General features: G+C 43.9%; 1 protein-coding gene across 1 annotated transcript in view; it reads right to left on the bottom strand.

The window, feature by feature from the left end:
- The window catches only part of LOC143781909 (putative serine carboxypeptidase CPVL), a 75,813-nt gene that overhangs the window by 40,632 nt on the left and 18,159 nt on the right, over nt 1–17,022 (bottom strand). The window contains exons 6-9 of the mRNA XM_077268836.1: nt 12,503–12,569; nt 6,215–6,337; nt 5,532–5,663; nt 2,206–2,304 (exon numbers count right to left, since the gene is read on the bottom strand). Of these exons, the coding sequence (XP_077124951.1) occupies nt 2,206–2,304; nt 5,532–5,663; nt 6,215–6,337; nt 12,503–12,569 (421 nt within the window). The remainder of the gene's footprint in view (nt 1–2,205; nt 2,305–5,531; nt 5,664–6,214; nt 6,338–12,502; nt 12,570–17,022) is intronic.

A 17,022-nucleotide genomic window follows, 5' to 3' on the forward strand; every position in this document is an offset into this window, starting at 1 on the left:
CATATACTATCGTATTGCAAATGTGTATATTGAATTATGACCAGGCACAGATTGGTCTTCAAAGAAGCTCAGTCATGGCAGGGACAGTTGCCGTCTTCAGCAGAGCCAGCTGCTATAGCAATGCATTGACAGCCCACAATCTGGTCGTGTTGGGGGGGGGGGGGATGAGTGGCTCGATGGGTGCATGTAACTGCGCAACACCAGGCCCCGCACGGTAATGGCTGCTCTTAGAGATTGACTGCAGCAAGTGGTTAGCAACAGGCAGAGCTGCAACCACTGATAATGGATGCACAGCTCCTCAGCTTGCATAAGAACAGGGACCAGACATATGACGCACTAGTAGGCCAAGTGTCGGGAAGGGGATAAAGGTTGTTCCACTAAGGCGATATGGATTACCTAGCCTTAAAAAGATGGTACAGTCTACACAGATTCAGTGTTCGGCCCTGCTGTGAAGCGGTGGAGCTTGGTTTGATTACACCTTCCCACCTGCTTGTTTAGATGGAAACCACACAGGTGGGAAGGTGTTGTTAAATCATTGGCCCAACTGAAGCACAGAGTGCCTGTGGTTGGTTTGAACAGTCATTCTGTGCCAACAGTCCCTTTCAAATGAGTAAAACAGACTGTAGGGGCCTAGCACCCCCAGAGAGTCAGCAGTTCTCAGCACTGGCCAAATGCAAGTAGTTGCTCACCTGAACAGTACAGCTCCATCAATTATTTAGCCACGGCCAGCAGAAAGGAGGAGGATCCGCAGTACTCAGCAGCGGTAACTAAGCAGTTCAGCTCTGCAACTACTTGTTTCTGACCACTGCTTGCACTGACGACTGATCGGTGGAGGTCCCAGGTTTAGAACCCCCCCACCATGACATCCATTTTAAGCAGAGGAGAATGATTGATGTGTCTGGTCACAAGCGCCTCCAGTCATGTGGCGTGCAGGAGAGGTGCAGTAGGGGAACAAGTAACCCCTTTATAGGGTGCAGTTATCCAAGCCGATGAAACGGGACTCCTACATTGGACTTCAAGATGCATGAAATGTATGTTATTGCTCATGTCTGGACACCTTAGACAAAATGTATTCTACTCAACGCTGTAGAACTACCCGTCCTGGATACATGTGCCAGTGTTAAAAGGGACAGTCAGCTGTTGCGAATTCTGCTCTTGGGCTCCCTCCAGTGGTTGTTAGTGGTAGTGCAGTGGTCTCTGGATTATAGGCCAGGGCAGGTGTTTCTGCTTATTGCAGCTCTATTAGGTATTTAGGTTTGTGGGATCCATCAATCCCTGCCAGTTGTCCATTGTATCTTGGAGGGATTGCATCTGTCTGGCTCCACTGCCCTGCTGTCATTTCAGCTAAGATAAGTGCCTTGTTTTGGTTCTCTGTAGCACGCATGCAGTGTGCTTTTATGTGCAGTGCAATCTATTGTGTTTTTGTCCAGCTTGACTTGTTTGGATTTTTCTGTCATGCTGGTTTCTCTGGAGATGCAGATATACATCCTATGTCTTTAGTTAGATGTAGCATATTGTATTTTCTGCTGTGGAATTTTCCAGTGTTTTAATACTGACCGCTTAGAATTCTGTCCTATCCTTTCTATCTAGCTAGAAGGGCCTCTTTTGCTAAACTCTTTTCTGCCTGTGTACGTATTTCCTCTTAAACTCAGTCAATATTTGTGGGGGGCTGCCTATCCTTTGGGGCTCTGCTCTGAGGCAAGATAGGATTTCCCATTTCCATCTTTAGGGGTATTTAGTCCTCCGGCTGTGTCGAGGTGTCTAGGCCTGGTTAGGTACATCCCACGGCTACTTCTAGTTGCGGTGTCAGTATTAGGATTGCGGTCAGTACAGGTACCACCTACTCCAGAGATAGTCTCATGCGGCCCCAGGGTCACCGGATCATAACAGTCAGCACAGAATGCCTGCTGAAATAAAGTACCGCTGCTCTGTGCATCATGGCGGGGCCGGATATATATATATATACACACACACACACACACACACACACACACCTGCTTGTTCCCCCCTCCATCTTCACACCCATCCGACAGCTCTGGATTCATAGAGCCAGAGAAGGGCAGAGAAGGAAAACAAGCAGGTGGGAAGGTGTATACAAATGACTGGCCCCGGCATGACAGCAGCAGGGCTTTGTTTGAACAGTGATTCTGTGCTGACTGTCCCTTTAAGTTTATTACAGACCTCATTTAGATCAGTGACACTTACCTGACATTGCAGAAAGTTGAAGCTATTTGTGCAGCCTGTAACATTTAGATAGAAGGAAGGATATGGAGCCCGGTAGCCATTCATTAATGCGTCAAATACCTACAAGTAAGGAAAAAAAAAATTAAAAAAAAAAACCCCAATCAATAGAGTCCAGTGACTGGCAAGTATCTCAGCCTTTCCTTTGATTACCCCACTGTGGGTACAATGACTTGGCACATAGGGGTTTAAAGAAAACCTGTCAGTTTTAAAATTGGTAGGATTTGCTCTTTATTTTAATCCTGCTGCTCCATAGTATTTTTATTTTATTTTTGTAAAGGAGCTAGAGATACGGTCTTTGTAGTTTGTGCCGTTTAGCAAGGGGTTGTGGGTAATGGGACTCTCAAGGGGTGTCTTTTGCATGCTCTGAGCAATGTACCTTTGGTAAAGTCCATAAATAAATTTATATTTATTTATATTTCTGGAACACCAAGTAGCAAGAATACACACGAGCTAGACACCACATGTGGGAAGTGCCTTTACCTCCCTCTACGGGAAGCAGACATTGCAGTGGATGCATAAAGCACTCGGCTCTAGTGTTCAGCTCATCCCATACACAGCAGAAGCTGGCTGTAATAGACTCCTAGGTTTCTGGCAGTTTAACCCCTTAGATGCTGCAGTCAATAGGTGCCATAACATGTAAGGCGTAAACATGGGGAGCTCCCTCAGTCATCCCATCAATCCCTTACTACAATACAATCCAGGGGCATAGATTGGTAGTGCTGGCAGATGAAGGCCTAAGAAGGCTGCCAGGTCTGCCATCAGGGTCAATGATGAGACAAAAGTGCCAATACAACCAACGACAAATCTAGTAACTTGCTAAAGTGAATGAAACCTACATAGTCCACAGCCCTGGAGACAACAAGTCCATTACAAAGTAATCCATACACTAGTCATACAAATCAACTACGCCTCCGCAGCGCTGTGTGTAAGACAATGACCGATTCCAGAAGCACCACAACACTGTAAGGGCCAGCAGGGATATTACTCCATGCTCCTCATGTACCAAGTATCCCTATTACAAAGCTGCGGAGCATGTTACCGTTATACAATGCAAAACACAGGACAGACTAATCTAGTGACAGACTTGAGGCCATCACTGTTAATTGGATGAAAACTGATCTTCTGGCCAGAACTACAAAGCATCTAACGTTCACTAAAACCATGGAACTAATGCACCAACACTAAACACATGGCAAAACACACGTCATTTTTTGAGGAGCATCTTTCGCCATGGAGGATTATGGTTTCACAACCTTCAATTTACAGCTTTCCTGCAGTTTAGCCTACATTGATTAAAATCAGGTCCATGGTGTTGAACAAAATTCTGGCATAACAACTTTGAGTTCTAAAAAAAAAAAAAAAAAATTAAGACCTTTAAAGGGGCACACGTTGTCACTTTTGGAGTTTATTCCTCCCTCTGTGCCAACCAGCTCTGCTAACGTGGGCTTGTGTGGAATGCAACACCACATGACAAAGCACACCCAGGAAAATAAATCAGAATTTACACCATTAACCAAGTCAGAAATTATACAAGACAGCCCCTGACTTCAGTAACATTTCTGGTAGATGTGCACAGCAGCCACAAAATGCATCAAATTCATGAAAGCAACACGTCCCTTAATAAGAGCAGTGCAGGTGTAAGATGGGACTAATACATTAAGACCCGAGTACACAATGTCAGACCCAATTAAAAATCAGAGCCTGTGCCTGTGTGATGACAAGCGGACCAAATAAAAGATCACTGCAGGATAGACTGACACCTCCTGTCTGAGCTTCCTCCCTCTGTTCTCTATGAGAGTCGCTGCCAGACACTGGTGGTTATGGCATCTTCCTGCTTTACAAGGATCTGCTGTTGAAAATTTCTTTTCCCCCACCAACACCACTCTTAAGACACGCAATGATCGGCCGATCCTGCTGAAATTGGCATCCTTGGACAAACATGTATAGGTGCAATAATGAGGATTGCATTGTGTTTGTACCAACAGGAATCCAGGGAATCCTCACAACCTTATCCCAAGTCAAACATGACACTTGTTCAATGTCAAGCCAGTATAGTTGGTCTTACAGTGCTATGCAAGACCAGAAACAATATTGTGAAATCACAGTGCTCAGATGTAGCACAAACTCGTCTTTGTTACAGTACAAGGTGAAGACCTTGTACTACTGTACACGTGTCATGTGAACTAACTGCCATAGATAAGCATTGTACAAACCAGGAGATGCTGCAGGGGCTGTGTGATTCTGGAAGAGGAGTAGGAAGTGTTTAGGTGGAGTTACAGGTCTGTTCTCACTGGTGGCTTACAGCCCAGCACAAGGAATGATGGGAAGTGTAGTCCTAAGGGAGCAGAGTAGTCTGAATAGAAAGTAATCGCTATGACCGCACAGGAAGAAAAAGCATAAAACAATGAAACCTGTATATGGGGATCCTTAGGTGCATTAACCTTAAAGTGTAACCTTGTTTTATTTTTATTCCATAAATCAATCGCACACATGAAAATAAGATATATTAGTTTATCAGAGAAATCTGCTTCTTGCTCTTAAAGGACTGTTCTTTATTCTCAATTTCTGGGTAAAATCTGTATTCAGCCAATTACTGAGATGTGAATCTTAACAGCACCAAATGTCATCCCCTATGTAGCGGAGAGGGAAGAACTAGAAGCCCGTGACATTTGGTACTGTTCATACAGCACACGGCCGCTATACAGCTGAAGCTGCTCCATTCTGAAAGATTACATATGGCTGCCACCACAAACAGTTAATCAGTGAGGGTACTGGGTGTCACCCCCACAGGTCCGATACTGATGACCTATCCTAACCTTTAAATTGTTGTCTAATCACACCAATATTGGATGATCAATCCTACACAGCTAATCACATGTAGAGTTAAGGCCCCAATACATTAAACAGAGCTACTGTTCTCCCACTGAAGGTAACTGGTAAGGCATAGGATACACTGAGCTGGAGAATGCAATGTCATGGACCGAGCTTGGGTCAGAGCCAAGTAAGGCAACATCTGTAAGGCATTTACATGCTCAGGTTGTTTTATCTGTAACTACTGGATCAATTTACTTTCAACTAAATTGTCCTGAGTTATTGCAAGACATTAGAAGTAGAGCAATTTAAATGCATAATAAAGAAATCTAACCTCAAGAACACTTAGCACAAATCAGGCTCCACGGAGAAAAATCTATGTCTACATTTACGGTACCTTGAATTTGGTGACAAGACTGAAACTTAAAAAAGTTGACTTTTGATTCAAGATTAATTTGTACATTGCCAACACATACGTCAAAAGAATCAATCCACTTCTGCTGCTGGATATACTGTATCGCCAGGTCACACTGCTGCTGGACATAGGCCTTCTGGTTTTCGTCCACGATGCCAGTTTGGAACATGAAGTCCGCGTAGCCAGCCAACATCTGGTAAACACACAATAGTCATTAGAATAATCGATTGCCCTCACCGTGTGGTTTGTGTGTAATCCTAATCAGCTAAAGCAATAAAAAACATTAAATCCTTTTCGACCTAAATGTGATGCAGCAACTTAGTAATGCATCATTAACAAGTGTTTCAGATCAGAAGTCTTAAGGGGACGTGCAAGGGAAGAAAGGAATTCCACCCCTTTGGGTATGTGTCCACGTTCAGGATTGCATCAGGATTTGGTCAGGATTTTATGCAGGTAAAATCCTGACCAAATCTGCACCTGAGGTTACTGGCAGGTCACCTGCGTTGTCCTTGCGTTTTTTCTGCAATGTAAGGACATGCTGCATTCTTAAAAGACGCGCCGCATGTGCGTTTTCGCCGGTATGCCGCATGCGTTTTTTACTGCATAGTGGAGACGGGATTTCATTAAATCCCCTCCATTATGCTGTAACATCTGGATGCTGCATTTTTTACGCTGCGTTTCCTGAACGTGGAAACATACCTTTAAGTAGATCAAAAGAAAGAAAATTGAATTAAAATGTCCTACCACTTCAGGATCACAGAGCCCGTCTCCAATGGCTATCCCCTTGAAGTTGATTTTAACCTTAGCTGTTGGGTTGAGAGTGTGGATATAATAGCCGATAGCAGGAACATACTTCCCAGCATAGGACTGGAAAAACAAACAAATAAGCCATGAGAATATAGGCCAACGACTGAGTACAACACTGAGGACAGTGGCCACATGTTCACAATACCAACATTTGTACAGACAGCATTACGGTATGTGCAGGTTTGATTCACATTATGCCTGCAAGGGTATGTTCACACCTATGTGTTTTGGTGCATTTTTAATGCTAATATTAGCTGTGTTTTGCAGTACCGGCCATGTCTGAGATTTCAGAAATCTCAGTTTTTATTGTTCTCCGCATCATGTGCAAAACCTGAGGTTTTGTGGAATAGAGTCATTTTTTTCAGTGTTTCACCCATTTAAAGTAATGGGTGAAAAAATGTGAAGGCATCAGATTTTGCGGTGTTTTGCACCGAAACCTTATAAAATAGAATTAGATTTTTTTGTAGATCAGAACCAGCCGAAGGTCAAACATCTAACATGCACATGAGCCATTTAGTTCCTTCTGGCACCAGGAGTCCCTGGCATGCACAGGTTCCGTCTCCATCAAAGGCCTGCTAACAGCCACAGGACTCCACCACGCTCGTATATTCCTCCCAGGCCGTGGTATACTTGTGTGCTGCACCCAGTCTGAAGGGTCCCCAGAGGCTCCTGTGCCAGTACAGAGTTCAAGGAGCCATTTCAATAGACAGCTTAGTTGGAGGCCACAACCTGCAGCGATGACGTTGCTGCCGACCCTGCTCCCCCACCGATTATGCTGGACCTTGGACCTCCAGCCAGCCGGGTGGGTACAAACATACATAGTGATCATTATCACTATTACTTTTGCTCTGGGTGTATGACTGATCATGTCACTTATATTGTTACAGAGTTGATATTGTATACTTTGCAGTTACCTGAGGGAGGGGAATGAATGGGATCATTCCCCATCACTCCAGCTCTTACATCCTTTGTTTTTTAATGCAATTGTTTGTCCATGTTGTCATTTGTGCCATTTTGAATAAAATTGCTATTTGATTAAATAATGGGTGTGCACACTTTCCCCTCTCCTTTTCAGGCAGCGATTACATCACCGCCATCCCTGCTCCCCCACCGATGATACCAGACATTTGGGCTGCAAACTGCAAGCGTTCCAGCAGTTGCTTTATGGAGGCCATCCTAAGGCAAGATCTAGGAGGTCACAAGGTGTATTGTCACTGGTCCCAAGAGTGGGATCATGGTAAGCCTGTCTCCTTCCTATCATAAAGCACTATTCCTGAACACTAGTTCTGTAACCAAATTCAAGTATCGGGCCAGTTCATGAACATATTGGATCATTATGTGCAAAAGCAGTTTTAAGTTGTAGGGATAATTGCAGCAGGTTCTGTGGGAACAGGTACTCAAGCTGATTAATTACATGTGTTATTAACATGTACAGCTACTTTAACCCCTTAATGACAGCCAATACGTCTTTTAACTGACCTGAGGTATAAGAGAATAGCCTCCCCATACAGGTGACAATCCCGCAGCTGTCGGCTGGACACTATAGCTGACAACTTGCTGTATCAGCCATGATCAGTGTTTGCACCGTCCAAATCTGTTTAACCTCTTAGATGCTGCTGTAAATAGTGACTACATCATTATAAATGGTTAACAGAGTGTAGGGGCTTCCTCTTTATCCCAGTCGGTGCCCTCAGATCATGATTGTGTGGTCCCGATGTTTGCCATGGCAATTCATGACCAAATAGCGGCCTTAAGGCCCCGTCTCACTAAGCGATTTACCAACGATCACGACCAGCGATACGACCTGGCCGTGATCGTTGGTAAGTCGTTGTGTGGTCGCTGGGGAGCTGTCACACAGACCGCTCTCTCCAGCGACCAACGATCAGGGGAACGACTTCGGCATTGTTGAAACTGTCTTCAACGATGCCGAAGTCCCCCTGCAGCACCCGGGTAACCAGGGTAAACATCGGGTTACTAAGCGCAGGGCCGCGCTTAGTAACCCGATGTTTACCCTGGTTACCAGCGTAAATGTAAAAAAAAACAAACACTACATACTCGCCATCTGATGTCCGTCAGGTCCCTTGCCGTCTGCTTCCTGCTCTGACTGAGCCGCCGTACAGTGAGAGCAGAGCGCAGCGGTGACGTCACTGCTGTGCTCTCACTTCTCACTGTACGGCCGGATCTCAGTCAGTGAGAGCAGGAAGCAGACGGCGAGGGACCTGACGGACATCAGATGGCGAGTATGTAGTGTTTGTTTTTTTTTACATTTACGCTGGTAACCAGGGTAAACATCGGGTTACTAAGCGCGGCCCTGCGCTTAGTAACCCGATGTTTACCCTGGTTACCAGTGAAGACATCGCTGGATCGGTGTCACACACACCGATTCAGCGATGTCAGCGGGGCCTCAACGACCAAAAAAAGGTCCAGGCCATTCCGACACGACCAGCGATCTCGCAGCAGGGGCCTGATCGCTGGTACGTGTCACACATAGCGAGATCGCTATGGAGGTCGCTGTTGCGTCACAAAACTTGTGACTCAGCAGCGATCTCGCTAGCGATCTCGCTTAGTGAGACGGGCCCTTTACAGTCTGACAGCTGTAGTAATCTGTTCAGAAGTTAGCGGCATTTAGGTGGTAAAAATACACATTTTCATTTCTGTCATACCACTTTGTATTAATTCCTGTAAAGCACCTGAAGGGTTAATAAACTACCTGACTGCAGTTTTCGATATGTCAGGGGGTGCTGTTTTTAAAATGGTATCACGTTTGGGGGTTTCCCAATATATGGGACCCCTAAAGATACTTTAAACATGGATAAGTCCCTAAACAAATAAATGTAGTAAATTTCCTTGAAAAGATGAAAAGCTGCTGCTACATTTTTAAACCTCCTAAAATGCTAACAAAATAAAATAACATTTTACAAATGGTCCTGATGTAAAGCCAACATGAGGGAAATGTTGTTTATTAATGGTTTGCTGTGGTATGACCATCTGGATTAAAGGGATAAACATTCAAATTTCAAACATTGCAAATTTTGTAACATTTTTCTCAAATTTTTGATATTTTTTTAATAAATAAACACAAAACATATTGACCTAAATTTACCATTATCATAAAGTATAATGTGTCATGAAAAAACAATCTCAAAATCACTGGGATTTGTTGAAGCATTGCAGAGATATTACCACATAAAGTGAGACTGGTCAGATTTAGAAAATTTGGCTCCGTCACTAAGGGGTTAAAGATGCACTGAGATTTTCCTGAATAATCTTGCCATCTCCAAACAGGCTGCCAATCACCTGATGTATAAGAATACTTGTTCACCAAGATGATTTTTTGGCTTTCAGCATTCTCAGCAGTGCATCACCCTAGGTATACAGGACTCGCAATGCTGAGCACAATGGCTGCCTAGGTGCACTGAGCGATCTATTGCAAATTGTTCAGTGCACATGGTTAAGTGTTAGCCGGTGTGTGAAATGCCATTAACCGGTAATATCTACCTATAAACTGACGTTTAACACTGCCAAATCAGGTAATGTAAACCCATCTAAAGGCAGCCATTACAGATCTTACGGACTCCGGACTGTAAATATGGAGGAGACGGGGAGCAAGAGTCATGCAGCCTGCCATTGTCACAGATTTTGAACATAAAGGAACGGAGGTTCGAGCCTTTTGCCTAAAATTTTAGGTAAAATTACCACTGTATGGCCATGCAGACATTACATAGACAGCAAAGATATAGAAGTGTCATGTTAATAGGTGGAAGAAACCCAGAAGGAGGAATAAAGGTAATACTTTCAGAGACATTTGCCATGGAGCATAAGGGGCCAGCATGGATCGCCTTCCTCCACTTGTATTCATGTGTAAAGCCTTATTCACACGCTTAATGTCAGGCCATAAACATTGCAGGCAAACGTGGACAGACATTGAAATTGAACTTAAATAACACTCATTCGCCCATAGTACCAAGGCATTCTTCTTTTAATCGTTTGCTGCCATTAAACAATAGAGATCTCCTCCTGCTGTGCAGTTATAGCTGCCTTCTCAATGCAATAAACTACCAAGAATGGCCTCCGGCTACAGAGACCAAAGAATGCCAGGAATATTCAATGCCTCTACAGTCCCTCACAGCCATAAACTGCTGGTAATGTTGGTCCATTTCTACCAGCAACGTTCTTTTTAAATTCCCTCACTGGAGACATGATGAGTGAATATCACCAGGTTTTACTAAATGTTTTACCTTCTTACAAAGCGCCATTAATTCCGCACTTCACAGACATCACTGTCCCCATTGGGGCTCACAATGCAAGTTCCCTAGCAGTATGTCTGGAGTGTGGGAGGAAAAAGGAGAATCTGGCAGAAACCCACGCAGACATGGAGAGAACAGACTCCTTGCAGATATTGTCCTTCGTGGGATTTGAACCCAGAACCCCAGAGCTACAAAACCGTGCCAACCACTGAGGCACCATGCTGCCCTGTATTAAGAGAATATCTAAATACAATATAGGGACACCTATTCACAGGATGAGGGCCCCCACTGATCACTAGGATAGGGGTCCTGAATCTCAATTACTACATACTGAACGACCTCAGTGAGGAGGAGTGATGTCCTAGATAATTCTGTGCCATGCAACTCCATTCATTTCTATGAGACCTTTAAGGCTATGTGCACACGTTGTGGATTTTGATGCGTTTCCGCAGCGCTTTGGAAGCGTGGAATTGCATCAAATCCGCAGTGTAGTACAGTAACAATCATAGTCAATGGGAATTTGACAATTGCTGTGCACATGCTGCGGAAAAATCCATGCGGATTCACTGCATTTTTTCCGCAGCATGTCAATTCTTTGTGCTGAAATGCAGCGTTTCTGAACCCATTGAGTAAGGCAAATCTGCACATCAAAAAACGCATGACAATCTGCAACAAACCCACAAGTAATCCGCATCAATTCCACAAGCATTTTGGCCTGCGTTTTCTGCCAAGAGATGCAGATTGTGTGGAAAATTCCGCAGGCCAATCCACAACGTGTGCACAGACCCTTACAGTACATCACTTGGCAGTGTCTCAGGCTCATTAGGTGGGAATACCTTTTTAAAGGAACATTTTTCGAGTGAGTAACCCAGAGCTAAGCCCAGGGGAGGATCTGAGTAAGGGATACAGATTCAGGAAGGGAGGGATCCCCACTGAGAAAGTTTTAACATTAAAGCCCCTGAAGGGGCAAACACTTCTAAGGCAGCTTATGGAAAGGAGATTCACCCATTTTAATGCTCTTATGAAAGGTGAAAGAAATATGCATTTTTGTCAGAAGACGACAATGATCACCTCAAAAAAGCTTTAAGATTTGCCATGTTCAGTCCCTCTCACTCGAGATCTAAATATTTGATCAAGTATTTTTTGCCCACCCCAAACTACTGATTCTACCGTGTGTGACTGACAAGTTGTGTTTTCAAGGGGAAAACAAATCTTCACGTTCTTTAGAGAGGAAGAGTATGTGAACTCTAGTGCCACCTATTGGAAGCAGCAATCCTACAACTGCCACTTCCAGTAGGTGGCACTAGAGTTCAAGTCCCGTTCCTCTCTTGGAAATTAAATACGCAATATTCTTTTTACAGAGGAGCATGCAAGGTGTTCAAGTCTCCTCATACTGGTGGCAGGCCACTCTCCACAAGGAGAAACCTTATCCCATAGATCCAAGGGGAGAAGAGAAAGTCAGTGCCAGACACATCTGGCAGAGGCTAGTCTCTCCTGAAAAAAGAATGTACCTTTAAGATGCATTTGTGCAGATGGGTGAAATTTGGGTCATGAGACCTTCACTGATTAACTGAAACTTTCTTTTTTTTTTTTTTTTTTTTTTTGGGGGGGGGGACTTAGACTGCTTTTGTTAAATCAAAAGCCAGGTCAGTATGAATGTTCTGTCCTGGTTATAAGGAGCAATTAGATGTCCTTGTCTGTGGGACTTGGTAGTTTTCAGGCAACTGGGCTATTAATCTGCACATATTTAGAGGGGAAGTTGCTACAGCAGAAAAACTACTAGGATATTGGGTAACATTACTGCAGCAGTTCTTGGTTCACAAAGGCCTGCAGCAAGAGACATTTACTCAGCAATAATGGCCGATATGCTTCCTGTACAGGGTAGACAGCTTCTCATTTCTGTTAGAGCACCACCTATTGGCAAGACAAGCTTACAGACTGGGTTACTTACTATATGGCTCAGTCTCAAAATACTCACTTCTCCTGTGGCATAAAATTCATTTTTCTGATATTCTGGGAAGATCTGGAAAAATTGAGTGAGTGCACTAAAAGTGAAAATTAAAAAAATAATAATGAGTTTGAGGATATGACGACCATCCCTTAGTTCAACTAGAATAAACTTTCCACAAATAGTCCAAGATAGCAGGAGGTGAAATCAGAAAACTGAGCCTATGCTTAAGGGTCCCTTTCCACTTGCGAGAGAAAAAACGGTCCGTAATCTGGACCGAAAAAACGGATGTAACGTATGTGATTGTCATGCGAGTGCAATGCGATTTTTAATCGCATCATCCGTTTTTTGTAATCGCATCATCCGTATGACATCCGTATTACTGTCCGATTTGTACGCACCGGTGTCCTTTGATTTTACTGTACACAGCACTGATTTGCCAGCTTTTCACACTGACAGGTTAGAATAGAATAGATATATACACATAGAATGTGACTGAGGGTAGATATTAATAACCAGGAGAGGTTCCATGGTTATTGCCCCCCCCTGGCTACAAACATCTGCCCCCAGCCACCCCAGAAAAGGCACATCTGGAAGATGCGCCTATTCTGGCACTTGGCCACTCTTCCCACTCCCGTGTAGCGGTGGGATATGGGGTAATGAAGGGTTAATGTCACCTTGCTATTGTAAGGTGACATTAAGCCAGATTAATAATGGATAGGCGTCAATTATGACACCTATCCATTATTAATCCAATTGTATGAAGTGGTTTAAAAAAACACACACAATATTGCAAAGTATTTTAATGAAATAAACACAGGTTGTTGTAATATTTTATTGCTCTCTCAATCCACCTGAAGACCCTCGTTCTGTAACAAATTAAAAATAAACCAACAATATACATACCTTCTGTAGATCTGTAACGTCCCACGATGTAAATCCATCTGAAGGGGTTAAAATATTTTACAGGCAGGAGCTCTGCTATAATGCAGCTGTGCTCGTGCCTGTAAACCCCGGGGAATGAAGCTAATGTAAGTCAATGACCTGTAGTTACCTTCATTCGCGGTGATGCGCCCTCTGCTGGATGTCCTCATGAACTGGAGCCTGGGAAAAGTTCCCACGCTCGAGTTCATATGAGGACATCCAGCAGAGGGCGCCTCACCGCAACTCAAGGTAACTACAGGTCACCCTGCATTTCATTCATTCGCCGGGATTTTTACACACAGGAGCACAATTGCATTAGCAAAGTTCCTGGGTGTAAAATGATTTAACCCCTTCAGATGGATTTACTTCGTGGGACTGACGGAACGACGGAAGGTATGGGATATTGTTTATTTTTTATTTTTACTTGGTTACAGAACGAGGGTCTTCAGCTGGATTAAGAGAATAATAAAATATTACAACAACCTGTGTCTTTATTTCATTAAAGGACTTTGTAATGTGTGTGTGTTTTCTTAACCATTTCGTACTATTGGATTAATAATGGATAGGTGTCATAATTGAGCCATTATTAATCTGGCTTAATGTCACCTTACAATAGCAAGGTGACATTAACCCTTCATTACCCAATATCCCACCGCTACACGGGAGTGGGAAGAGAGTGGCCAAGTGCCAGAATAGGCGCATACAGATGTGCCTTTTCTGGGGTGGCTGGGGGCAGATGTTTGTAGCCAGGGGGGGCCCAATAACCATGGTACCTCCCTAGGCTATTAATATCTACCCTCAGTCACTGGCTTTACCACTCTCCAACACAGGTGAACAGCGCACCAACCGGGTGTAGTAGTCCAATAAAGAATCTTTATTCAGCCATATAACAGCAACGTTTCGACCATGTACTGGTCTTTTTCAAGCATACAAACATGGCAACATGGGCAGTCTTAAATAGTGTGGACACCACGCAGGGAGCCAATCACCATCCAGTACTAACCCACAATGTAATACAATATTTCAGTTAAAATATAAACAAACATCAGACACTTGTGTGTAAACAAATATACTATATACATATCACCATCACTTCATTCGTTATATTATTCAATATGTAAACATATAAAAGAGCTTTGTTTTTAAGGCTACTTTCACACTAGCGTTAACTGCATTACGTCTCAAAACGTCTTTTTTCCGAAAAAACGCATCCAGCAAAAGTTTTTGCTGGATGCGTTTTTTCCCCATAGACTTGTATTGGCGACGTATTGCGACGGATTGACATACGTCGTGTACGTTTTACGACGGATGCGTCGAAATTTGGCGATACGTCGTCGGCAAAAAACGTTGCTTGTAGCGTTTTTTGTCTCCGCCTAAAAAACGTGTCGCGACGCATCCTGCGGCATGCGTCGTTGGCTACAATGGAAGCCTATGAGCGACGGATGCGTCGGGACACGTCGTACGACGCAATGCAGCGCTGCAATACGTTTTTTTACACTGAGCATGCTCAGAAGCTGGATTTTGTTGCCAAATGGCCAGACACCCCCAAATCTATATAAACCTGGCCTGGGCCTTCAACCCCACATATATGGCCACGTATATACGTGGCACTTAAATACGTGATACGTGGCACTGAAATACGTGGCACTGATATACGTGGCACTGATATACGTGGCACTTATATACGTGGCACTTATATACGTGGCACTTATATACGTGGCACTTAAATACGTGGCACTTAAATACGTGGCACTTAAATACGTGATACGTGGCACTGAAATACGTGGCACTTAAATACGTTGCACTTATATACGTGGCACTTAAATACGTGGCACTTAAATACGTGGCACTTAAATACGTGATACGTGGCACTGAAATACGTGGCACTTAAATACGTGGCACTTATATACGTGGCACTTATATACGTGGCACTTATATACGTGGCACTTATATACGTGGCACTTAAATACGTGGCACTTATATACGTGGCACTGAAATACGTGGCACTGAAATATGTGGCACTGAAATACGTGGCACTTATATACGTGGCACGTATTTAAGTGCCACGTATTTAAGTGCCACGTATTTCAGTGCCACGTATTTCAGTGCCACGTATTTAAGTGCCACGTATTTAAGTGCCACGTATATAAGTGCCACGTATATAAGTGCCACGTATTTAAGTGCCACGTATTTCAGTGCCACGTATTTCAGTGCCACGTATTTAAGTGCCACGTATTTAAGTGCCACGTATATAAGTGCCACGTATATAAGTGCCACGTATTTAAGTGCCACGTATTTAAGTGCCACGTATTTAAGTGCCACGTATTTAAGTGCCACGTATTTCAGTGCCACGTATTTCAGTGCCACGTATTTCAGTGCCACGTATCACATATTTAAGTGCCACGTATTTAAGTGCCACGTATATAAGTGCCACGTATTTAAGTGCCACGTATTTAAGTGCAATCCTCACAAGAACACCTTCCATCGCTGCCACAAAACTAAAACCCTCAAAGATGGGCTGTAAAAACAGTAATTATATAGTTTTCCATATTTTCCAGTAGCCAATCAAATTTGGGAGCCTCCCATTTTAAAAACGGATCCGTCGTAAAAACGGATGCAACGGATGGTAAAAACGGATGCAACGTATGCAACGCATCCAGTATTTTCGACGGAAACGTTTAGCGGATTTGCGACGGATCCGTCGAAATGCTGGATGCGTGGCATACGTTTGTCACCGTTTTTCACTTTTTTGACGCATCCGTTTTTTCGGCAAAAAAACGGATTTGCGACGTAATGCAGTTAACGCTAGTGTGAAACTAGCCTAACTCTCCTCCGTGGGTTCACTAGATGCGTCCTCGTTTCCATAGTAATACTTCACCAATGGTATGTTCTCATTGTCGGGCTTCCTGTATGATGTTATTTCACAGGTACATGGCGCCACCAGGAACACACAACTTCATTCTTTTATTGCGGTTATCTAACTAACCCAATCAGATAAGTTCTTGTATACTTAACGCTCTTGCATCATTACCGGTCGTCTCCACTGGCATCACTACCGGGCGACAGACACACAGGATGTGGAGTGCGAACGCAGGCGCATCACGCTGGAGCCGCGCCTCCTCACATGATCTGGTCAGAGCCACGCCCAGACGTGACGCGTACCCGCGTCACACGGCAACCACCCCGCGCGCCTGTCAACCAGGCAGGTTACCCGGGGAACGCCGGTAAACGATGCTGCGTTTCCCTGGTAACTCATACGGAACACATAGCCGCATATTGTAGGTAATAGCCTTATCTTATATCCGAGACTCTGGCTTATCACTAAAGCACCTCCCACCGGAAAAGCACCACTTGTACACTTTATATGGCTTTACCACTCTGGCGGAGAAAATTGCGCAGGAGCCCACGCCAATTTTTTCCGCCATTTAACCCTTTATTTTACAAGCTACAGCGCCTAAATTTTGCACATACACACTACTAACATTAGTAGTGTGGAATATGCAAAAAAAATAAGGGATATGAGATGGTTTACTGTATGTAAACCATGTCTCACATCCTGTTGGGTTTGGGAAGGAGAAATGAAAAGCCGGCAATTGAATTAGCGGCATTTATGCCATCTAGCGCTG

This window comes from Ranitomeya variabilis, chromosome 6 (genome assembly GCF_051348905.1).
Source record: "Ranitomeya variabilis isolate aRanVar5 chromosome 6, aRanVar5.hap1, whole genome shotgun sequence".
In the NCBI taxonomy this organism is placed as follows: domain Eukaryota; kingdom Metazoa; phylum Chordata; class Amphibia; order Anura; family Dendrobatidae; genus Ranitomeya; species Ranitomeya variabilis.